Here is a 24,806-nt window from a genome sequence, read left to right on the forward strand (position 1 = left end):
GGCCGTAAAGGGGCCATTTGCATAACATTACAGGTGTAAATGGTCCATCTATGTCTGTAATGTTGCATAAATGGCCCCTTTACAGATCAACAAAACCCAAGCCACCATTTTTACTCAAAATGGAGGCTTGTTAAGGGGTGGGCGGCCACTGGGCACTCACGGATGGTGGGTACTCATCGAATCGGCCCAATAAGTATGCAGCGGCTCAGCCAAGCAGGGGTGGAGGCCAAGGAGGTCAAGCAGGGGTGAAGGAGTCCATTGGACTCACCCCCTTATTGGACCCCTGTGGCATCCCTAGCTTAGTGACAGAGTACATAGCTTGCATTTCAAAGGTCCTAGCTTCAAGTCCTGGCATTTCCAGTTAAGAGGATCTGAACACACAGAGAGACCGAGGGAAAGGCTCTAACTCAGTGATAAAGGAAAGGACAATATCTCAGTGGTAGGCCTTTGCGTGCAAGAGATGCTAAGTGCCATATGTGGTGTGTGTGTGAAATGCTTTAAAACTTGGAGAGTGTTTGCCCACTCTGGCACCCTCAATAAGTGTTTGTCTATATCTTCCATTATCCCCATCCAACATGGCCAATGCTGGCTGGGGATGATGAGAGTTGTTGTCAAAACATCTGGAGGGTGCCAGTTGGCTGGTGTAGACAATCTTCAGGTAGATGGAGCAATGGTCTGAACAAGGCAGCGTGCTCTGTTTACGTCAAAGTTTACTGAAGGTGAAATCGGTGTCATTGTCAACTGTGTCTCAGTTGAACAGGCAGCACAAAGCCATTCCTTAGCAATATTGCACCCACAAAGCTCCACTTCCTGTCAGGATGGAGCTTTGTATATTTTATCCAATGGCAGGGCTGGAACCATGGCACTGCCCAAGGCTCCACGAACAACTCTTGCTACTCCCACTCTTGCTCCTAGTTTTGTGGCGAAGTATCCTTGCTAGCCTGTCATGTTTTTATCCCCCCTCCCTTTCCTTGCCCTTCCTCACCATCCTCAGCACTTCTTAATCTTTATGCCCTCCACTATATTTATATGCAAAACCCAGAGTGATAACTATCTTTTTGGATGTGTGGCAGGGCCCATTGCTATTCATAAGTGATAAACTCTGCTCCCCTCTTCCCCGGATGGGTTTTGCTTCTTTCAGTGTGCTGTTTGAGATCTGCGTTTATCAGCTGCACGTGGCAGGTCACTGGGACACCACTGTGATGCTGCTCATCAGCTCCAGGGGCAAGCAGGAATAACATCTGTCTGACAAATCACACACACCCCGTTCAACTTTTACATCCTATTCCTCTGCAGATCAGGATTCAAACCATCGTGTGCCGGGAAGCTTAATGCCGCTCCACTGTTTGGTGTTTCTCTCATTAGATTTGGAAGGCGGGTTTAGACTGAGGTGTTGACAGCTATGGGTCATGAGGTTTGGGGCTTTCTTTCTGTTTCCCTTTCTGCTTCCTTCCCAAAGAGAGCTTTATTTGAATGGAAATGTTCTTTTTGCTGTTTCCACTTTGGAAGATGAGGCCAATTAACCTTGGAATGGAGAGACTGTACAGGAGCAGTGCCCTGGCATCACTTTTGCATGATATTTTATTTCCCCACCGGGGGGGGGGGTAATGTGTTCTGATTTTCATGGTGAAGTGGTCCATGGACCAAGCGTAGCCCTCAAAGCAATTGCTATAAATGTATCAGGATATAGATAGATGATGATAGATAGATAGATAGATAGATAGATAGATAGATAGATAGATAGATAGATAGATGATAGACAGACAGACAGACAGACAACACACACACACACACACATACACACTTTTCCAATGTTTCCATCAAACTTTCCCCATGGTCTGGTAGAGCATAAGCTTTGAATGCACAGATAAGGGATGGTTTAGTTCTTAATGGCTTCCATTGAGTTCTGTGGAATCAAGCAAATGATTCCATAGCAGTTTGGGGTAATAATGAAGAGGGTTCTTCAGACTGGGATCACCAGAGACAGGGACTTAGCCTCCACTCCAATGGTATCCCTGATGTTTAGCACACACTAAACCCATGATGAAGAGTAGAACCTCCAAGTTCAGATGCAACATCCCACTGAATACATATTGCTGGAGGGCAACATCAGGGAGGTGGGGGCTGCTGCTTTCATGTTTTGGTTTGGGGCTTCATGGAAGCATTTGGCTGTCCACTGTTGGAAACAGGATGCTGGATTAAATATGGTGGGGTGGGGCAATGGGGAAGAAGTGAGGTTGGGACTGGAAATTGAACTCTCCATCCATTCCTTTCCTATCTAACTTGACAGGCCTTTAGCTAGTTCAGTGTGGGAAACATGCCCCCCCCACCTGTGCTCCTCCCACTGAATTTGGTGGTGAAGTTTGATGGGTCTTTTACAGGGTGTTTTTTGTTTGTCTGTTTGTTTCTTATTGTTGTTGTTCCATATCGCTATGATATTCCATTTTCATTGGCAGGTGGAGTCTGGCAGGCTCTTTGTCCACAAAGACAAAGCGGTACCTGCTGTGATGACCCCCCCCCTTCCCCTTCTCATTATAATTGTATCATGTTTCACTGGAAATATCTGCTTCTTCCCCTTATAAGTATGTCATGGGTCGGGATGTGTGACAGCCTATTTACGTAAATATTTACTTAGCCTATCACGGCAAAAAAAACAGGGGCGCAAATGGCGGTGGCTACAGCGGCCGCCATTTGCATTCCCTTTTTTTGGCCTGATAGGCTACATAAATACTTACATAGCCTATCACGGCCTCTGCAGGGATGCAAATGGTGTCCCTGCGTTAGCTGTGATAGGCTACATAAGTATTTACATAGCCTATCATGGCAAAAAAAGGGAACGCAAATGGCGGCCGCTGTAGCCACCGCCATTTGCGCCCCTGTTTAGGGAAACGCAAAGCAGCACCAACGGCAACAGGTAAGTGCTCTGTTTCGCACACCTTTCTCAGGGTGGGGGGGTGGGGGGGCTTCGTTCCGCCATGGATTTCGGGGGCCCGAATGCACTGGCATTCAGCCTCACTGAGATCCATGGCGGAATTCTCTGACATCCCTAGTCATGGGGGGGGGGGGTGTTGCACAACTTTGAATCTTTACCCCCTCATTTTCCTGGAAATATCTGCCCCCTCCCCTTATAAGTGCATTGTGGGGGGCTGGGACCATCACGTTGGTCAAGGCTGCACAAACAACTCTTGGTATTCCCACCAGCACTCTGCTCCCCACTTCCCTTTTGCACAACTTTTTGGCTTGCACAAATTTGAATATTTATTTTTTCCATTTTGCTGGCACCTATGCTGATGAATGGGAGGCTGTTTTGAGCCTTTGAGGGTGAAGGGAAGGGGTCCCTACTCCATTCCAATCTACTGACCGGCTTCAGCTATTTGGAACTAAGAAGGTGTGGCCAAGGAACCCTCCCACTGCAGTCATCACTGTTCCTATCATAGCCACTCCCCCCAACAGAACAAAGCAGAATGGCATAACTACACTGGTAAATGGTGTCAGTTTGGTTTCACAATCCCCCATTTTCCCCATGCAGAAAAAGAGGGGGAAGTGGTTGGAAATGACAGGAGAAACACAGTAGGAGGACAAAGACATCATCTAGAGGCCCTGTAAACATCCGTGACTGAGGCATGCCATGTGCACAATAAAAGCCTCATTGAGAAAAGCTCAAAGTTAGCTGTAGGACAAGCTGAATGTGACCCTTTTAATGCTATGGAGCACTAGGGAGAAGTTTGCCACTGAATTTTGATGACAAACTGCCCATTCATTTATTTCATGGTGCCCCATGGACTGCGTGTCTCCCTGCAAATTGCAGCCTGGTGGGGGGGGGGTTGTGGAGGGATCTAGGGGATGAAAATGGCCCCTGGATCTCCCATAGTTTCCCACCCCTGAGTAGGGGTATACACACTGTGTAAAATCCATTCCATCTGTGGTTCACAGATTGTCAGGTGCTTTTTGTTCCATCGTCTGCCCAAAGATGGATGAATTTTTTTTCTGTCATGCAGAAAAATATGCAAATAATTACATAAATATTTACGTAAGTGTTTACATAATGTACCTCAGTACGTAAGTTAGCATATTGTCCCCCATTCCATTCAACATTTCCTCAGCAGAAACTTACATATTTTCCTATGAATGTATATGCGTAAATTTCAGGAAAGTAAAAAAAATCATCCGAAAGTCCATGGAATCCACATGGCCTGAGGGAGCACTCCACAGTAGATTTTGTAGGTTGGATTCTTAGAAATCTGAGCTAATTTTAGTCCATCTCAATTTTTACAGCATCCCTATACCTGAGCTAGTTGAACATTAATCAATAAGTAATCATAATGAAGCTGCCTTATTGCCATTGGTCCATCTAGCCCATTTTTGTCTACTTGAGCAGGCAACCGATTTCCACAGTCACAAGTAGAGATTGTGCCCCCAGCATCCATGTTTATCTGGAGATACCTGCGCACAAAAGATGTGCAATACTGCTAAGCTATAGGCCCTCCAATACCATTCAATAAACTTGTGGCACAAGCCACATTTTTAAAACAGCCAGGGAAGGTCCAGAAATGCACTCCTGAATGCGTATGGGTTAAAACATCATCCATCATCAACAGCCACAGTTGAGAAAATATAAAAGGAATGGTTTGGGACATGTGTGAAATTCATCTCCTCTGTTGTGCATTGCAGGTCATTGAGTGCATCACCCAAGGCCGAGTCTTGGAGAGGCCTCGAGTTTGCCCCAAGGAAGTTTATGACATCATGTTGGGCTGCTGGCAGAGGGAACCTCAGCAGCGACTGAACATCAAGGAAATCTACAAGATCCTTCACACTCTGGGCAAAGCCACACCAATCTACCTGGACATCCTTGGCTAGCAGTGGCCACTTTTCAGAAATTGTTGCTCTGTCCTTCTTCTCCCTTCCCTACCTCTCCCTTGACCTCAAGCCAACATACTCATATAAACTCAAGTGCCTGCTACACATACAACACTGAACAAAAGAAAAGAAAAAAGAAAGAGAGAGAGAGAGAGAGAGAGAAGACAAATAAAATATAGGAAGGACCCAACAAACAACCTATAAGTTTGGCAGAGAGAGAGAGAGAGAGAGAAAAGAAGAAGAAGAAGAAGAAGAAGAAGAAGAAGAAGAAGAAGAAGAAGAAGAAGAAGAAGAAGAAGAAAAAGAAGAAGAAGAGAGACACCTGTACCAGTAGCTGATGTTACAGAAAATGTTAACTATTACAAGTGGAAAGAAAAAGGACATAGAGAGAGTGAAAGAGAGAGAGAAACCCTCAACTGTGTTAAAAAGAAAGTGGGAGGGGGGACCCCAGAATCTTTAACTCAAGTTGTGGAACTGTGAATCCTATTGCGTTCTTTTGATTCCAGCTGTTGGGCAGAGCTCAACTCACTTGGGAAAGCTGAGAGATAATCCTGCAAGAGGAGCAAAGGCTGCAGAGGCTGTGACTGATCTGTAGTTGCACTTTTGGAATCAGTCCCCTGGCACACAACAGGAAAAGACTGGGCCCTGATCCAGGGTGATACCCCTCAGAGGATCTTCCTTTTAGCAAACCCACCAACCTTCCTACTCTTTCCTCTCCTCCCTCTCCATCCTATTTTAAGCATTTGGGAACTGATGCTGTCCCAATCCTGCCTCACTCCAAGGTGTCTGACACTTTCACACGTGAAGACTCTCCAGTTTGGGAACGCTGATGGTTCAAAGGGATTGCATCACCTACGGGTAAAACAACAGACAGCTATTAGAAAACAACCTCCTGACTGCAAAGAAACAAGAATGGATATAGCATTTCTTTTCTCTACCCCTTATTTTCCTTCATTTTTTTCTAAAGAAAAGAAAAGTTCTGGGAATGGTGTCGAGGACCTGAACAGCTGTCTGCAAGAGCCATAAGGGGAAAAGGCATATGAGGAACAGATCCTAGGTGCAAAGCCCCAGATCTGACCACTGGAATAATCCTCCATATGCACACACAGATCCAGCATTTACAACCGTAACCTCGATACAGCAGTTGGTCCCAAACGGAGTGGCTTGGAAGCCATGATTTCAATGGAGGTGGTCCAGGGAGAAGGAAGATAATCCCAGTCCATATATATATATATATATATATATATACACACACACACACACACACACATACACACACACATACACACACACACACACACACACAAGAGGCCAAATTTGCCCTGTTCTTATTGCTGTTCATGATCATTTATATCACATTTTTTTCTTGTACAGAATACTCCATGGTCCTTAGCTGGTCCAGCCTCCCGTCAATCCTGTGTCATAGGTAATATCTGTCCCCATTTTGGACATGTTGGGGGGTGGGGTCTAAGGGGGTTTGGGGAGACTGATTAACTTGCCTGAAGGCCACACAGTGAGTTCACGGTGAAGCACAAAGTTAAACTCAGATCTCCCCCGGCCCAAATTGAATTCTGTCATCGTGTCCTTGGTCATTCTGTCTCTCTTCTTTTACAACCTCACTGCAGTGAGAGGTTTTTCCCACAGATTTCAAGTATCTGGCTGAAATGTCAACTAGCAGGAGGGGAGGGGTGTTGACCTTTCCTCTGCCCCTCATGCTCCCCCTGTCCCCCACTTCTGCCTCAGTTTGCTGTCTCATATAGTTGCACCCAATGGTGTGGGCACCAGTGCAAGGGCTAGAAATCTGTAAACATTCTAGCCCTCTTCCTCTTTTCCCTTCTGGATGACATTCCTTTCACCCTGGTGGCCCCCTGAAAGGATTGATGCATCTGTTTTCGGGCTGTTGTGAACTGAAGAAAAGCTCCACAGGCAGCTTGGCATGGAGGGTGGGGGCAACAGTGGAGGGAAGGTGTTTTGGGGAGGAGGAGGCCCAGCAAACAGAGGCTGGCCTTGCATCGCAATGAGAGCAGAGCCTTGAATGGGAGAGGGGGAGAGCTAAGGGGGCTTCCCTGACCATCCTGCTCTCTTCCAAGAGGGAAAGAGATCTGAATCTCGTCCTGATGCAGTCTTTGCGGCATCAGCTGTTTCTGGTTCATTTCTTTCCCGTCGGATCATGATGAGGGATCATGATGATGATGAGGTAGGATACTCAGCAGCAATTGACAAGAGGAAGAGGAGGAGGAAAGCATGAGAAGCCAGCAGGTACCAGAGCTGTGGTTGAGCCATGATAACTGCAAGCACTAAATAGGGTGATGTGCCTAAGTGGGAGTGATTCTTCATCACTCCAAGGACTCCCTTCCTTGAAATGACGGTGAATGGGTGAAGCTGTCTGAGTAGCTGAGCCAACGTTTCTGCCTCAGTGGAGGCTTGGCTGTTTCACTTAATGCTCTGCCAAGAATTTCTCCCATACTTTTTTTCAACCATCCTCATTCGATTTGATAGAAAATGCATTGCTTTCAACCAGGAATTCAAAGGAGAAGAAAGTTGCAGATAAATTATTATGGGATGAGTTTGGGGTTATTGCGCTTACCTACCTTTGGCCAAGGAATGTGCATGAATGCCCTGCCTCCAAAACTCTTCCTGCTGTCACACATGCTGCAGACATTCAGGGAAGTAGTGGTATGCGAAGCATCTGCACCGGAGACAAGATGCATCTACAGTAGGAATGTGTGAACCCACCCGCGTTGGGGTTCACCAGGTTCCCACCCAGCCCCTGCCCCTGCTCACCAGTCCCCAGACTGCGCTCGAGCCCCTCCCATGCTCGGCGAGTGGCCCAAACTCACCCTGGTGTCATTGCAAGCTCTGAGGTCACCATTTTTTGAAAAATAAAATGGCGGTTGCACAAAATGTGCATATTTGCATATGCACACAAATGTGCATTTCTGTGAATGTGCATATTCACATATGCACGGGAATGCATACTTCCACAAAAGTGTGCATTTTGTGCACACACAAATATGCACATTCACAGAATTGTGCATATGCAGGTAATGCACATTTTTGCAACTGCCATTTTATTTTTCAAAAAACGGTGACTGCACAGCTCAATGAGGCCACTGGGGTGAGTGCAGGGTACTCACTGAGTGCAGGCAGGGAGAGCGAGGGCATGGGCTCAGCTAGTGGGGCTCAGGAGTGCAGGCAAGGGCGGGGGGAGTTCTGCCAGATTCCAGGATGGAATTGGGTGCCCACACCATCCCTAATCTACAATCACCCCTTTAAATGTAAGAATGACAACCAGAGCTGAGCCAAAATGTCTCAAAAGACATTTTTCACAGAAAAGTCCTGAGATTTTCCTTTCCTTATCCTTACCCCATGAGAAATAAAAGGCCACTTTGCAGAATTGTGTTGAAATTGTCTTCACCATGATTTGGTGGGATTAATCTTGCATCCCCCAACTACACAATCCCCCAGAATAATACTAGGTAAGGGGCATTTTAGTGAATGCAAAATGGGGCCAGGCTGCAGAAACAAACAAACCGAAACCCACAGAAAAAAAAGAAACAACTGTGCTACAGTCCTTGCCAATGGTGAGCTCTACCTGGAGACATTCAATGAAATCCCCCGCCGCCGCCGCCACCACCACCATTTCACTGCCCACAAATAGGTGGAGAATTTTGAAATGCCCTTTACACACAGCTCTAGCTTCACTGACACAGTGCCATTTATCTCTGGCTATTTTGCTTTGCATTGAGATTAAATGGGTCCTGGGGAAAGGATGTGTATGTGTGGGGGGTGGGGGGAGACCATTGCAGAAGAGATATTATGGTATTTGTGGAGTTCCCAAAAAAGGTTGCAAGAACTGACTGTTGAGAAGGCTTAGGGCATATAGATGCTGCAGCGCTAAAAACATAAACAATTTTAAATGTTGTTCCCTCTGCCCGGTGAACTTTCATAATTCTATTTTGGGGAAGTGGGGGCTTGGGATCTCTTATGGACATGTCTCTCCACCCTCACCAATATACAATTCTCATGGCTGATTGAGAGAAACTATCAGTGACAGTTAAAGCATAGTATAAGGGACCTATACTATGTTAAAGCATAGTATAAGGGACCTATGTATATCCTATACATGTTCAGACAGAAAAAAAGAAAGTCCTACAACTCCCAGCATTCCTAGGACTACAGAATGTTTGGAATTGCAGGAATGTTTTTCTGTCTAAATAAGCGTAGGATTGTGCCCTAAAGTGATTTGTAGCATGTCCATATATCCATAATGTCTCTGTGGGCTCCCTTGGCTACTTACCCTTTCCTGAATCACCAGTGTTATTTAATTGACATTCTATTTGTTGTTGATTGCTGGACCAAAGGGGATTTAGATTTCCCCACCCAATTATATGATGAATTCTACAGTTATAGTGCTAAGAGACCTGTGTATAACTAGGACGAGACCTAAAGATCATAGAAAGAAACGGTTGTAGCCTTGGTTGACCTTATTTTGGTTCTGATGTCCATAGGCTTAGATCAGCTTTCATGAGTGGTTTACAGGGTCTGTGAAATGGCATGGGAAGTGCAAAAGATTCCAGCATTGATTCCAGAGAGTAGGAAGCCATTATGGTTATGATTATTACAGGATCAGCACTGAATATGGCACTGTATAGATCAGGAGTAGGCAACCTTTTTTGCACAGTGGACACATCTGGCAATTTGAGAAACTGTCTTGGGTACTACCAAAAATGGCTGTCATGGGAGGCATGCTGAAGTCCTCCCTCCCCACAGCTCTTTTGAATCTTTCAGTACCAACAGAAACCTATTTCACAATAGTCCCAGCTGCTGGTTAAAAAAAAAAAGTGAAAGAAAAGTGTTGATTTAAAAAAAAATAGTGGGAGAGTTTGGATATTTTGAAGGGGACCAAGTAAGGTGTCTGGAGGCACATTGGAGCACATGGGAACCATGTTGCCTACCCCTGGTTAGGGATGTATGGATTTTGTAAAATCCATTCTGTCTGTGTTTTGCTGATTGTCAGTTGCCCTTCATTCTGTTTTCCGCTCATAGATGGAACTGGATTTTTTACAATTTCCCAAATTTGTGCAAATTAGCATTTGTGCAAATTCACACTTGCAAAAATGTGCAACCCCCCATGTGAAAATCCCCCTCCCCAATGTGCATTTTCATGCTTTAGCCTATGGGGGAAATGTACATTTTCAGCCAGTCTTTAAAAAAAGAAAAGAAAAAAAAGCATGTTTTTCTGTGATTAAATTTGCATACAATTCTGGAACGTTTTTTGTTTGTTTTTTTAAACTGGTCCACAAGTCCATGGAATACATGCAACTTGGGAAAAGTTGTCCCGCTGCAGAATCTGCCAGCTGGATTCATAGAAATCTGAACAAATTTGATTCTGTTGCAGATTTCTCCAACATTCCTACCCCTGGTACCACAAGGGAGTAAAGATATGTTTGTGTCCCCAAGGTCCTTACAATCTAAATTCCTGGCAGTCCAGGAAACAACAGAAAGAGAAGTAAAGCAGGGACAATGGTAACAATGAATGTGATCAAATGCCATTTGCACCCATGTTGACTTTGTTTTGAATTGAGAAATTCATGCCCACTGGACCAAGCTAGTGAGTCCATCCAGCTCTCATCCATTAAAAACCATTGTGGATTTCATCCATCTCTTATAAAAGCAACAGTTGTATAGGGAGGGTTTGCTGGGAATCTAAGAGGCTGGGAGTCTCTCTCTCTCTCTCTCTCTCTCTCTTTTTTTATACTGGAGCCAAACATTTCCCTCAATGGTCTAATCGTCCACTCTATTCATTTTGTGTGTGTGTGTGTGTGTGTGTATATATATATATATATATATATATATCAGTACCACCAGTCTATATTCTCCATCTCTCACCATATTTCCACAGCTTTATTACAAACTGGACTGATCCATCTTCAAATTCTCCATGGGATCTGAAGGTTGTAATGAGTGCCATGCATAGAATTGAACTGAGGACAGCATTTGGAGGGTAAATGGCAGCCTGATTGGGAATAAATGGCCCTAGCAGAATGGGAAGGTGCTATTTGTTCATTTCTTTGTGTGTGTGTTTTGTTCAGTTTTGGCTTTGAGACATGGAGCTCTAAAGGCAGAGATTAGCCCTGCAAGGAGCAGTTTTGTCTACAAACAATAACAAGAAAAATCACCAATGAAAACTTGTTTTGAGCAAGTGTTTGGTCAAGGTCAAGGCAAAGTAAGATTAATTTTGGTATCATATTTTATTTCACACCAAACTGAGGAGTGTTGGATTGGTAGGAATGAGGTCTGTTTCAATTTGGTAGGTTGCAATGGCATCAAGACATTTGCTGGGATTTCTCCAAGGCAGCCTTTCTTCAGCCACAATGTCTCTGCACTGTTTGGTCCACTGCAAAGTTTCTGGTGGGCAGTGGTGGCAGTGAAGCTGTGTGAGTCCAAGAAGGCTAACAGTGGGGATATCTGAATAATAAGAAGTAGGGTCTGGCTCACTTTCTTTCAGGACTTCCATGATGAGTTGAGTATTTAGTAAGGTGAAGTTCTGCCTTAAATGGATGATTGTTGCTTTGCTGTTTGGCAGCTCCAGAGCTCTTCCAGTTCTGAGTAACTCATGTCACATCATATGGGCATCACCCAAGTCAAAGTTGTGTAGATTTTAGTTGCTTTTCCCTCCATTTGCTTCCTCTTGCTCTCAGGCTGGGTCCAAACTTCCACATGTTCTGGGATCAGAGAGCGCTCAACCTTTCCCCTTCCCATCACCTGCACCTTGGACTTGAAATCAGCAGTTCTACAGGCAGGATTCACCATTACAAGATATCTCCATGCCAGTTGCCTCAACCTTTACCACTTTGCAACTGAAGGGAGCAGAATCTTAATTGCTAGAGAAACATTTCCCAATCTGGTGCCCTTCAGATGTGCTGGACTACCTATCCCAGGATCCCCCTGCCAGCCATGCCACACATCTGGAGGGCAACAGGAAAGCTGTACTAGGGGCTCCCCCATCTCCAAAATTCAACATCCCTTTCTGTCCAAATTCAGAGTGTTGGAAGCACACACATCTTAAGCTCACACATGTGCAGACCAGGACTCTTGCAGCCTCTCACATCATAATGATGTTGCCAAAGTGAACTTCATACTTACCTTTAAGATTAATTTGGTACCCTCACAATCAATACCTGTATTTCAAAGCAGATCATTCACTGCCTCCACTTTTCTCCATCTTGGATTGTAATCTGAGCCCAAGAGGAACTCTCTTGCCCTTGAAGGCATTTCCTTGTGCCAGGGCTGGGGCTGGTGTAAAGCTGCACTGTGCTGTGGATGAAGATATGGCCGCCCACTATGCCAGCCCCTTTCCACCATTCTTCAACCTCTCCTTGCTGTTGGGCCATCAGCATATCTGAGGTGTTCCTCTGGCATATCTGTCATGGTGGCACTGTATCTGGCATTGGGCTGGTGAGGCAGGGCTTCCACAGAATCCTTTCATCCCTCAGCTAATGGATCTTCAGCATACGATTGCGCACTAGTAAAATGGGCAGTTTGCTTAGTACTTGAGATCCGCGTGTCACCAGTAGCATAAAACTAAGTAAAAAACAAACAGGATATTTGCCTGACTGAAGTTGTGTTCACTGGAGTTTCTGGGAAATCTGGCCATAATCCTGGGCAAACAGAAAGGGGAAGAAAGATGAGAAGCCAAGGCTTGTAATCAAAGCAGGGGAGATTTTATCCAGCGGAGGAAACAGAACAGGCAAGTCAAGTGCTCAAATGCCAGCTTTTCTGTTATGAAACACAAGCTGCAGCAATAAACTCTGAGCGATGTTGACGGTTCAAGGGCCAGAGAAAAAATCCATAGCAAAAAGCTGTCTCTCTCTCTCTCTCTCTCTCTCTCTCTCCCCACACACACTTTTTTGTAAGGCTTCTGTCTGCTGTGACCTAAACATTGCCTTTGTAGTTGGGCTGTAGTTGTATTGCCAACAGTGAAACATGCAACCCTAAATTCCCAGCTTGGCAGGAGAGTGAAGGCAGTATTAATTTTTAAATGTGGATGTCAGTCAAATGTAATGTACTTGTCATTTCTTTATACTCTGGATAGTCTATTAAGGATTTATAGGGTAGCTTTATTCTGGAGATTTTATATATATATATATATATATATATATATATATGCGCATTTCATTCCCATTGCTACACTAACTCTGAGCTGGGCGGGGGGGCTGCTCCTGTTTCTGAAATTGGTAGCTATCTTTGTGCAGATTTCCAGGAGGTTCTGGTATTCTTCTTACAAGTTGTCAGTTTTCCATGTTAGGATCCCATTCCTCTGAACACTACAGTTCCTTCAGTTGTAGACCCCAGAGTGCTTTAAACACAATTGTCAGATGTGTGTAAAATGTAGCTGGACAGTACTACTGCATATTGCAACTGAGGGATCAATTATTTGAATGCACTCCCTTAAAAAAGAAAAAAAAGAATAAGATACCAAACTAGCATGTCAGGGAGTAAGAAAACATTGAAACCCCTGACATGCTAATTTTCTATTTACATGGAGTTAAAACACACAACAACAACAATAACAACAACAACAGCAGCAGCAGCAACATGGAAGAAGCATCCAAACATTCTTTCTCTCAGTCCCACTCTACAGTATAAAGCTATGGAGTTCTGCAACAGATACATCATATGAATGTCAGAGTATATCTCCTGCTAGCACTTTACCCCATTATGTAGACATCCTAGATTTGTTAGGACTTAGTTGTCCATCAGCAAGCTGAGTTTTGTTTTGTTTTGTTTTGTTCTCCAAATCTATCTACCTGTATAAGGTTTTATTTTATTATTTATTTCATTTCTATACCGCCCAATAGCTGAAGCTCTCTGGGCGGTTCACAAAAATTAAAACCAAACAACACACAATAAAACAATTTAAAATATATAGAACATTAAAACCACAATATAACAATACAACCACAATAAAACCTAGCAGCAGTAGAGGAATTTAAAATACAGATTTAAAACAGCAAAGATAAAAATTTAGAAAGCTAAAAAGCCTGGGAAAATAAAAAGGTCTTCACCTGGCGCCGAAAGGAGTACAATGTAGGCGCCAGGCGAACCTCAATGTTTTGCCTAGTGTATAGCCAGTCTCTTCTGGGACAGTTATGTGTGGTTTCATCTATAGTTGGGTGCTAATTGACCGCATTTCATGGTGAACTTAATTGTGCATATGCATACAGACATTCACTTTGGAGGCGAGTCTAGTGTAACATCCAGTCATTCTAAAAAGAATAGCTTTCCCCACCCCTCATCTTAATGCCCTTCTACTCCTCCCCTCTGTTTTCTGTTGAATATTTCTCACAGAACATGTGGTGGGTTGTTGTTGTTTTCCTCCAGACATCTGCTATTTGATGGAAGATGTTGTGAATTCAGACCTTGCTTAGTTTCCTAGTCTTAGCGAGAAGAATGCAGACAGGGCCAGCATCAAGGTAGGCATGCTGGGCACCTGCCGAGGGCCCACTCCCCAGTGGGGGAGCTCCCTGAGTTTGCTCCTCCTTTTGCGCATTCCAGCCAGCTTATCCACCTGCCCCTCATTCTGGCCAAGGCAATGGTGGTGGGAAGGAAGAGGAGCAGGCCACTGCCTGCTTGATCCCTCCCTCCCTGACTGTCAAATAGGAATGCTGGAGAAATTCGAGATGGATTAAAATGAGCTTGGATTTCTAAGAATCTGACCTGCGGAATCCACAGCAGAGCGACCCCGTCAGGCCATGCCGAGTCCGTGGACTTCTGGACTTTTTTTTTTACTTTCCTGAAATTCACACATAAAAATCCATAGAAAAATCACGTACATTTCTGCTGATAAAATGTTGAATGGAAGGGTGGATGATACACTAAATGTTATGTGCTGAGAAAAATTATGTAAATACCTACATAGATAGTTATGCAAATAGTTACATAATTAGTTCTATGTTTTTCTGCATGATGACAAAAAAAAATATATTCGCATCCATCTGTGGGTGGATAATGGAACGAAAGGTGCCTGACAATCCACGAAACACAGACGGAGTGGATTTTACACAGTCCGTACATCCCTACTGTCAAACAAGCAAGTAGTAGGCTAGCAAGAAAGACGATGAGCAGCAATAGCAGTTGGTGAAAATGGTGGTGAGAAGGTAGACTCACTGAGGGAGGGGATCCATTGAGGGTGTCTTGCCCAAGGGCCCTGAAAACATAGAACTGGCTCTGAATGTAGCATATATAGTGACATATTCAAACAACTAAAAACAGGACACATGGTAGCCACAGGAGAAGTGTGTGTGTATGTGTGTGTGTGTGTGTGGGGGGGGGGGTTACCTGTGTGGGTTGGCTGCAAGTTCATAATGAATCACTTGTGGGCATCTGCTGCTGCTGCCCACAATATTCAGCTACTGGCACACTCCTGCAAAACTCCCCAAACAAAGGGCCCATTTACACATGCATGTTCATCACATGTCAAATATGCATCACACGGCCCCATGGATATGTGCATGAGCAGATGCAGCACCAGAAGCAGAGCATTCCTATCACTACAGGTACACTCAAAACATCATGCTTCTCCATGGCGACAGTTCACACATTGGCCTGAGAGTCATCAAGTAATGAACAGGCATGTGTGAATCGGCCCTAACAGATTTTTAGCAGCATGCCAAAAGTTGAAACCTGTGAGTGGCAGCAGTTGCTGAGGATTGGCTCACCCTAGTCAAGGAGCCAAGTTGTGAAGGAGCAACGTTTTTCTGGGGAGATGAACATCCTATTACTTATTTATTTATTTATTTATTTATTTGCAATGGCCACTACACATGCTTAGATGGCTGTATGGAGAGTTCTTTGGTTCATCTTGCAGTGACTCCACTGCACTGGAAATGCCATTTTCTTTTTCCATGTGGACACAAATTCTAAAATCTGGCTTGTCTCTTGGGTTTGACAATACCCATCACTTCCATCCATCACTGTTTTGGGCTTCTTCATGCAGAGCTTTTATCCTGCTATTGCAACTGATCACTCAAGGGCATCTGCGGGTCCTTTTCATGACGCCGTCAACCTCCAGGGCACATCCAGTGGTATTTCCTGGTTATTCCATTTTTTAAAGATCTGGAAATAATGAAGTATCAAGTTAAGTCAGATTGTTGTGCTATTAAACCAGCCAGTAGATGCTGCTGTTTCATTGAGATATATGGAACATTTATTTATTTATTTATTTATTTATTTAATCACCTCTCAGCAATCACATGGTCACCATCTGGGAGCCCACAGTAAACACCGAAAGGCTTCACAATGGGAGCACTGCAGGTTTTTCCGTTAATGTAAAGACAACCTTTATATACACCAGTGCCCTGTAAGAGGAAAAGGGAGCCATGACAAAGCAGACATTATTGGTCCATCAGGCAGGTCTGAACTTCATGTGACAGGGAAGAAGATGCATCCCAGAATGCTCTGTGATGTTGGGTCCTGGGGATGGAGCTGAAATGAGTGGTGTATTTTTGGGATGAACTTGTATGCTAAGAAAGCTATTGGGCATTCAGGTCTAAGTGCTAACAAGGTCCAGGAGCGAATGGCTGGGGAGGCAGCAAGTCCCTATAAAAGATGGAACAGCAGGGAAACAAGCTGGAGGAACTTCATATTGCAGGTGCTTCCTGAAGCTGGCTGGACTGAGGGTGTGCTGAAGATAGAGCTATATTGTAGGCTGCTCTCCGTGATTGGCTTTCAATGGTCAGCACTCACCAGGTACATAGGACCAGGAAGACTTTTGTCTGTGGTGTCTGCAGTGGTTTAGTAGAGTCAGGGCTCTACTTTATGAATTACCAGGGACTCTGCCACCCCAACCCCAACTCCCACCCCTGGAATTCCTGCTTTCCTCTGAGCTCAGTTGCAGTTATTAAAGTGTGTGTGTGTGGAGGGGGTGAATTTTCCCAACAACAACATATTGTCCCCTGGTGTAATGCAAATTATTTTGCAGTGCTGCGGTCTTCAATTGGCAACCCATTAATGTTACAGAAGACCTGCTCCTGGTGGAGATAAAACTGCTAGACCTGGTTTGTTGATCTGGCTCAACACAGCTGACTGCATTTTCGGACCTTCCGTTTTGGCGTGGCTATGGGCACTGTCACAATAAGTGCCTGCACTTTAAAATTTACCACTGCACCATTGCAGATTCAGTGCAGTGGTGCAGGGAATTGGGAATGAATTCCTCACCCAGAGGGGTCCTTCTCTGGACCCATTGGCACCTGACACCACTTTTGTATTCATCACTTCAGGCAGGATGTAACAATTGATTCAAAATGTCCTTGAATCAGTAAGTGCTCTTTACCCTTTTGGTCTATCTCTGTGCCCATTATCCAACTCAGGACAGTTTTCCCAACACAAGTATCAGAAGACTTGTTGTTTGTGACTCTTATGACTTACAACAACCAACCTAGGGATATAAAAACCTACTGCAGAGAACTATTTCCCATTACCTCCAGGAGGCAGTCTGGGTTACCTAATAGGTCATTCTCATCTTTGCCGTCTTCGATGCCCCATTGCCCCCAATTTCAGAGCCATCTTCAGAGCAATCAGATGGTCCTCTGTTCCTGTCCCTCTCACTTTTGCATAAACAACTGACCTTAGGATTCTTGGGGTGGGGGAACAAATACAGTTTGACACAGGAAGGGCAGCCCCAATTCGATGCTTCTCATCCACATACATAATTTCCCTGTGGAGTACAATCTGACAGAGGCAACAAAGCAGAACCTGTGACTTGAACAGCAGCAGTTCTTCTGAAGGGGTTCTTCCATCCACCCCCACCCCCCTCACTGAAGCTACTTGCGTCTTCGTAGGCAACCACAATGCCTCTGAAAGAAATGAGACAGTAGAAAAGATCTCAGATCACAGTTACTCCCTCATTCACGTTTTCAGCTCTCTGGGAGGTGGGTGCATGGTGTTTAAATAGGAAAGAGACAGAGCACATGACCAGAGCAGCTGTGTAGTGCAGCATTTGCTGGGCAGTATCACTGCAAGTGATGGTGGGGGGGTATGTATTTTAATTCCCCACCACATTGAAGCCTTCTGATTGTATGTGCAGAACCAGTGTGCCAGGATGATGAAAGGTTTGAGCCTAGCCTTCCCTGTGATATTTGTGTACAGAGAGTTTAATGTTTTATAAATGGGGAAATTTTCAAAAACCTACCCACAGGCTGAAATGATCCAGCACAGCAAAAGCATCCCCCTGTATCTAATGGTGTGTTTTGTCAGGGAGGCGTGGACCCTGCTGAAACTAGGGGAGTCGGGTTGCACAGGGAGCTTGGCGGAGAGGTTGACAGGTATTATTTTTCAGAGGAATAGCCGTATCAGATCATTTCTCCGAACACACAGGTTGTCGTTGCTTGCTTCGGGCACTGCTACAAACTCCACCACCACCACCACCACTGCCCTGTACCGATGTATGTGTTCATGTATGAGTGTGTGGTGGGGGAGGAGGGGGGGAGAAGACAAGAACCAAGGTTAGCAATTCAAGCATCTGACAAGGGAGGCTATAGCTTATGCCACCAGTACATGCGTGCATTTTTGAGGTGCTGCAGGCCTCTTTGTGGCTTTTGCAGACATTTTCGTAACTCTTGTGAGTAGGCATGGCACAAGAGCCCGAATAGGGGGTGGAGTCTGATGCCCCCCCCATCTGGATTCCTGGACCCTGCTCTCTGAGCCCTGGGACGCCGTTGGGCCTGGCCGCCGAATGCCTCTGAACTCAGCAAGTGGCTGGGAGTGCTGCGGCACACCAGCACTCTCACCCTGGCCTCCTCAGGAGGAGACCAGGGTAAAAGTGCAGGGGGCTGGCCTCACTGGGACCTGTCCTGCCTCTGCTGGCTATCAAGGGCTTCCTTAACAGCCAGCATGGGGAGGAAGGGCTTCGGTGGGACCCCAGCATTCTCGTCCTGGCCTCCTCTTGAGGAGGCCAGGGCGAGAGTGCTGGGGCCTGGGGGCTGGCCATGGCAGTCAAGCCCTTGTGTATATGAAGCACAAGGGCTTGACTGCCAGAGTCCTTAGCACAGAGAGCTTGGCGGGAGGGCAGTGTGAGCCGGGAGGCTCGCCAAGTGGGTCCAGGCCACGTGAGCGGTGGGGGGCAGCTCGTCATTCAGGTGAATGAGCAGGAGGGCCCCAAACAAGCAGGGCCAGCTTACCACATTAGCTGGCTTACCACATTAGTAAGCAAAGCACAACACATTCCCATCTCAAGAGAGGGGTGTGTGTGTAAGGACGCCAAGTCCAGATTCTGAAATAACCCAATTGAACCACTGCTCTGGAGGCAGCATGGCCAGGCCAAGTCTACATCCGATCAGTAGGGATGTCAGAGGAATCTGACCGGGGGTGGGGTGGGGGGCTGGAACTCCCCGAGCTTTCATCACCTCCCCCCTGCCCCAAACTTCGGCTCCATTCCTGCAGGCTGCATAGAGTCAGGCCAGTTCGCAGAGCTTTGTTTCTGTGTTATTTGCATAAATAGAAATTTGTGCAAATTGCAGCTGCAAATGAAAGCCAAGTTGGGGGCACAGCAGAAATCCGGTGAGCCCCCAAATCCCTGCCTATCAGGCCATGTCCTTCTTCCCTCTGCTGGTGCACTGCAGATGTGTTAGACTACAGTTCCCACCATCATCAGCAGCAGCAGCCCCATTGGCTGTGCTGATTGGGAATGATGGGAGTTTTAGTCCAACAAATCTGGAGGGTACCAGGTTTGGGACAACTAGGCTATATGCTACACTGGGGTCTCTTGTTTAGGCCCATGCATTATTTTGTGGAGGTTTATGTTGCAGCAGAGATACCTGCAGGATCCCTAGTGTGTGAGCTCTTAGTCAGATTGTTTATCTCCCCTCACACACACACACATACTTACACTCAAATGTCATAAAGGAGTGAATGTTGCACAGAGTTTTAGTAAAAGTTGGTACTGGATGCAAGGTTTTCCCTCCCATCCTTTCTTCCCTTCCTCACTATGCACAACTTACCATGCTTCCTCTTTGTCCGTTCTCATGGCGCCTTCGTTGCTTATGGATTGGACTTTTCAAACTAAATGGAAGTCTTAATGTGAGGTGAATCCCAAGACCACAAACAGTTTGGACTTCAAACTGTGAGAAAATTGGTGCTGAATGAATACGCACACAAAGCAGAAAACTTTCATTTCCCGCAGACAGGATGGAATTGACTGTTATATTAAGACTTCCGAAGGAGCACTACCCTGGAGTAATTTCACCGCTGTCTGGCAGTGTTGACATGACATCTAGATTAACCTCTGTGCAGTGAATTTTACAGCAAAGCTTGTTGTGATGCTTGCAAGAGGAGGGGCATGATCTCTTGTAACCCCCCCCCAAAAAAAACAACTGGAGTCCCGCCCTGCCAACCTTCCAGAACGAAAAGACCCAAGAGTGTGCAAAGTTGTCCCAAGAGTGTGCATAGCTAGCTGACCTTACCCAAACAAGGTCTTGCTGAGAGACACCTTTTGCTCTGCCAAGCACACAAATGCATGCCATGCCAAACACACACCTGTTCCTTTTCTTTCTTTTCTCCCCACTTTTCCATCCCCCTTATAGCATTTTAAGTCAAGATGATGGACTATTCTTTGCTGGTGACAAGTGCTTCTCCCTGTGCCTATGCAGAGAACCCAGATGGGCACCAGTAAAAGGACAGAGTGGCAATCGGTTTCTCTCTCTCAGTTCCAGTGAATGACTCAAAGGCTTGTCGGTGAATCAAATGTAGGGTTGAAACCTGTTCTTACATTTCCAATGAAATGTCTGCCTCCTTCTTCCACACCACCACTGCATGTTGTGGACATGCAATTGTTACCATAGAGATGTTAATTGTCCTTGCCCATTGCATGCAGGCTGTTGTCTGAGCTTAATAGCACACAAAAGTCCCCATGCAAAAGCATTGGTACCTGCAATCTTTCTAAGTATAATTCAGCTCTAAGTCATCCCCCCGCCCGCCCGAGATTTATTATGGGTAGGGCTGTGCTTCTCCACCCATTGCTTATTTTATTTTATTTTATGTTGGGGGTTAAACCTGTGTTTTCAAGGGGGAGGTTCTGACATATATATATACACACACACACAGCCTCTGCTGAGAATGTTCACCTCTTTTCAGTCCTGTCCACTGCAGATTTAGTGCACACAGAAGCCAGTTTAATTGTGTGTGTGTGTGTATGATCAGGACTTGAAACTGGGAGGGGAAAGGGGTGCACTTAATGCAGGGTAGAGAACTTTGGTCCCTGAGGCCATGTCCAGCCCCCTTGTGGTCCCAACCTGACTTCCCAGGGTTTCCCAAATGGCCATACCCTTTCCCCTGATCACACACCCTTTCCTTTGACCACCAGTCATTCGGTGGTTCCCCAGCTTTCGTGTAGATTTTCCCTCATTCTGAAAGGTTGACATTCCTCTCAAAAGGCTTAATTACTAGTGCTGTGCTGAAAATTTCTCCTACATTGTTGTTGTTGTTGTTGTTGTTCATTCTCATTCAATTTGATAGAAAAGAAATTTCTTTTGAAAATAAATTTAAAGGAGGAGAAAATTCACAGAAATTACCATGGGGTGGGTTTGGAGATCTTGTGCTTACCTTCTGTATGAGATGGCTGAGGAGTGTGCATGAGTGTCCTGTCATACAATAATCTCTGTGGCAGCCTGGAGCCTCCTTGGCTTCCTGCACTTCAGTTAAAGTCATCATGAGGGAGACATCATGAGAAGGGATGTTGGAGAATTCCACCACGGACTCCAGTGAGGCTGGATTCTTTAGAATCTGCCCCCCCCCAGAGTCCGTGGCTGAATGGACTCCCCACCACCACCCCCGCCACCCCCTGAATCCCTCCGGGAATGAATCCCCCTGGTGGTGGTGGCGGCAGCTCCGGGTTGTTTTCTGGCTGCTGCCAGGCTGTAGCGGCCGCAAATGGTGGCCATCGTAGCGGCTGCCATTTGCATCCATGCCTTAGGCCATGATAGGCTATGTAAATACTTGTGTAGCCTATCACAGCAAAGACGGCAATGGCGTAATGGCCATTTGTGCCCCTGCTCTTTGCCGTAATAGGCTGTGTAAGTATTTACGTAGCCTATCATGGCCTAAGGCATGGACGCAAATGGCGGCCGGCGTAGCGGCTGCCATTTGTGTCTGCAGCAGCAGCGGCCAGAAGTCTGGCTGCATCTGGGGAGGATTCCAGGGGGAAGGGATGGATCTCCTCTACCCCCCAGCAGATGCCCCAGACCAGAACTGGGTAAGTGATCTGCTCACCCCTAATCATGAGGCAATTCCTCCCATGGGGCATTTAAGTTCAGGAAGGTGGCCTGGGAGGCTGCAGAGCAATGGAAAGGTGTGTAATAGAGAGAGAAGACACACACAGTCCCCTCGGCCACCACACAGTGACTAGGCAAGCTCAAAAATACCACAAAAAGAATTTCAAAACTCTGCTTCAGAAAAGTGGAAGCCTCAACACAGTTGATGCTGTTGCCACCTACAGAAGCAGTGCAATAGACCACAAACCCTTTGGGAAAAAGAATGGGCCTGTGCTATAACCCCTGCCAATAATGAGCCCTATCCATGAGGAACTGTGGGAGAATTTCTCCTCCCCTAGGAGAAGTTTGGTGAAATCCCCCCCCCCATTTTCTCTGCCCACAAATAGGCTGGAGAAATTTGAAAAGCCTTTTGTGCGCAGCTGTATTAACTACTGGTAGTTAATGTTTTAAAATAAATATGCTAGTGTTTTTAGTATTTTGGGTCCCAACACTTCCCCCCTTTGGCCCCACCCACAACTGGAATGTAGCCTCCAAGTATGTGTCCAAAATGGAATTTGGTCCTTGGACTGAAAGAAGTTCAACACCCCTGCCTTAGTGAAATCCACAAGCCCCATATGTCCCCTTTCCTATGTAATCAATGTGTGGGCCCTGCAGCCTTCTAAAACTGTACGAAGGGGACCATCACAGATTGTAAGAATCCAAGTAGCTCTTTTCTTCTGCATTTCTGCTCAATGTATCATAAAGAAGCAAATGACTAGGGATAGCGGAGAATTCCGCCACGGATTTCAGTGAGGCTGAATGCACCGGCATTCAGCCCCCCGAAATCCGTGGCAGAATGGCCTGGCCCCCACCCCCCCGCAGATTCCCCCCTGGATGAGGCTTACCTGGGGTGGATGTTCCGGACAGTGGCGGCTCCAGTGGTGACAGCAGCGGCTGGTCTTTTGACCAGCTGCCGCGGCCGCCATTTGCATCCTGGTCTTTGCCATGATAGGCTACATAAATACTTATGTATCTATCACGGCAAGCCAAGTAAAAAAAAAATGGCGTACACAAATGGTGGCGGCCAAGGCGGCTGCCATTTGCGTTCCCTATTTTTTGCCATTTTAGTCTACATAAATATTTACGTAGGCCATTATGGCGAAAAAAAGGGGGAATGCAAATAGCGCCCACTACGCTATTTGCGTTCCCCTTTTTTTTTTCCATAATAGCTTTCGTAAATATTTCCGTAGACTAAAATGGCGAAAAATAGGGAACGCAAATGGCAGCCGCCATAGTGGCCACCATTTGCATACGCTGTTTTTTTTTTGCCCAGCCGTGATAGGCTATGTAAATATTTACGTAGCCTATCACGGCAGCCTGGCTGGATGCAATGCTATGGCGGCCACCATTTGTGTCCACAGCAGCCTGTCCACGGCCGGAACTCTGGCTGTGGACGGGCCTGGCTGGCTGCTCTGCAGAGCCGCCGCGGAGTGGAGCTGGCCGGGCAGGATTCCGAGGGGGGGGGACCGGATCACCTCCCCCCCACTGAGGATTCCGGGAGGAGGGACGGCGCACCTCCCCCCCACCGCGAATCCATTCCGCAAGAAGGTAAGCGACTTTCGTACATGCCTAGTTATACATCCAAGCCTACTGTGCTTGCAGACTATCCTGAGGGTTTTAGAAAGCTGTTGGTTTGCCAGTCACAAGCTAACAGACTCATTTCAAAGGTAATTGGTATTGCATTTTTCTTAGACATCTGTGCGCTGATGTTCAGCAAATCAGATTTCCTCTTTCCTTGCATTATTGATGCTTCAAAATGTCATAATGCTCAAGTGTCCTATTGAAGCCAGAGTCCTTGCAGAGGAGTTGTTTGCCCATTTTTCGAAGCTCACGGATGGCTTTGTGTTCTTTGTGAGTGGAAATGCCTTGGTGGTTTTTATTTTAAAAAACAAAAACACAAAACAAAACCTGCTACATAGTACTAAGCAGGTTGCCTTGAAATCTGTTTATTTTGGCTCCAGCAGAGTTTCCAGGCAATCTAATCTCTGAGAAATCTCAGGAACCCTTACACAGAGAGATAAAAACACCACACCTCAGATGAAGTTGTACAACTGGGCTTGCTATGGCTCTTTTGCCATCTGTAGGGCCCCTTGCAATGGGTGAGTTTGTAAGATCAATATACATGGGCGGGGGAGAGATCAATAAGCCTGGTCTATATGTACACAGAATGAAGTGGTACAAACCTAAAGTAGTGGAGTGGACAGTGCCATTCCTCATACTGAGGTCATGGCATACCATTTTGCAAGCGATGACAGCAGAAATAAAGAGGTGAGTCGCAGCCTCATGGTATAAACCCGGGCCGTGTTTATTTAACAAAATCTGCAAGGGGAATGCTTTGTCAGCATCCAAGATCTAAATGTAGGCCTGTAGGTATATTGGGTGAGTTCTTCCTAGCCCTGTTGAGTGGCATCCAAGTGATCACTGCCCTTCGGGAGCCCAGCATGGCTTTCCCATGGCATCCTCTCCAAGAGCCTCAAATTCCAAGCAGGTGAGCTGAGTTAGCTTCAAAAGCAATCCATATCTACCCCCCACCCCCAAGTCTCAGCCCTGAGATGCAAGCCTCAGGTATCTCCTAACGGTGCCTCAGGATGCTCACCAAATCCTCAACTTCACCTGAACTTTCCTGCACATTCCTGCCAG

General features: G+C 46.0%; 1 protein-coding gene across 2 annotated transcripts in view; it reads left to right on the plus strand.

The window, feature by feature from the left end:
• The window catches only part of NTRK3 (neurotrophic receptor tyrosine kinase 3), a 749,187-nt gene extending 744,099 nt beyond the window's left edge, over positions 1-5,088 (plus strand). For both annotated transcript variants that reach the window (XM_084817344.1, XM_084817345.1), the window contains one exon: positions 4,672-5,088. In XM_084817344.1, coding sequence (XP_084673470.1) covers positions 4,672-4,857 — 186 coding nt within the window. In that variant the 3' untranslated portion in view covers positions 4,858-5,088. The remainder of the gene's footprint in view (positions 1-4,671) is intronic.
• The last annotated feature ends 19,718 nt before the right edge of the window (positions 5,089-24,806 follow it).

This window comes from Heloderma suspectum, chromosome 11 (assembly GCF_057233095.1).
Source record: "Heloderma suspectum isolate Gila_16-S chromosome 11, 16-S_ref, whole genome shotgun sequence".
Lineage (NCBI taxonomy): Eukaryota > Metazoa > Chordata > Lepidosauria > Squamata > Helodermatidae > Heloderma > Heloderma suspectum.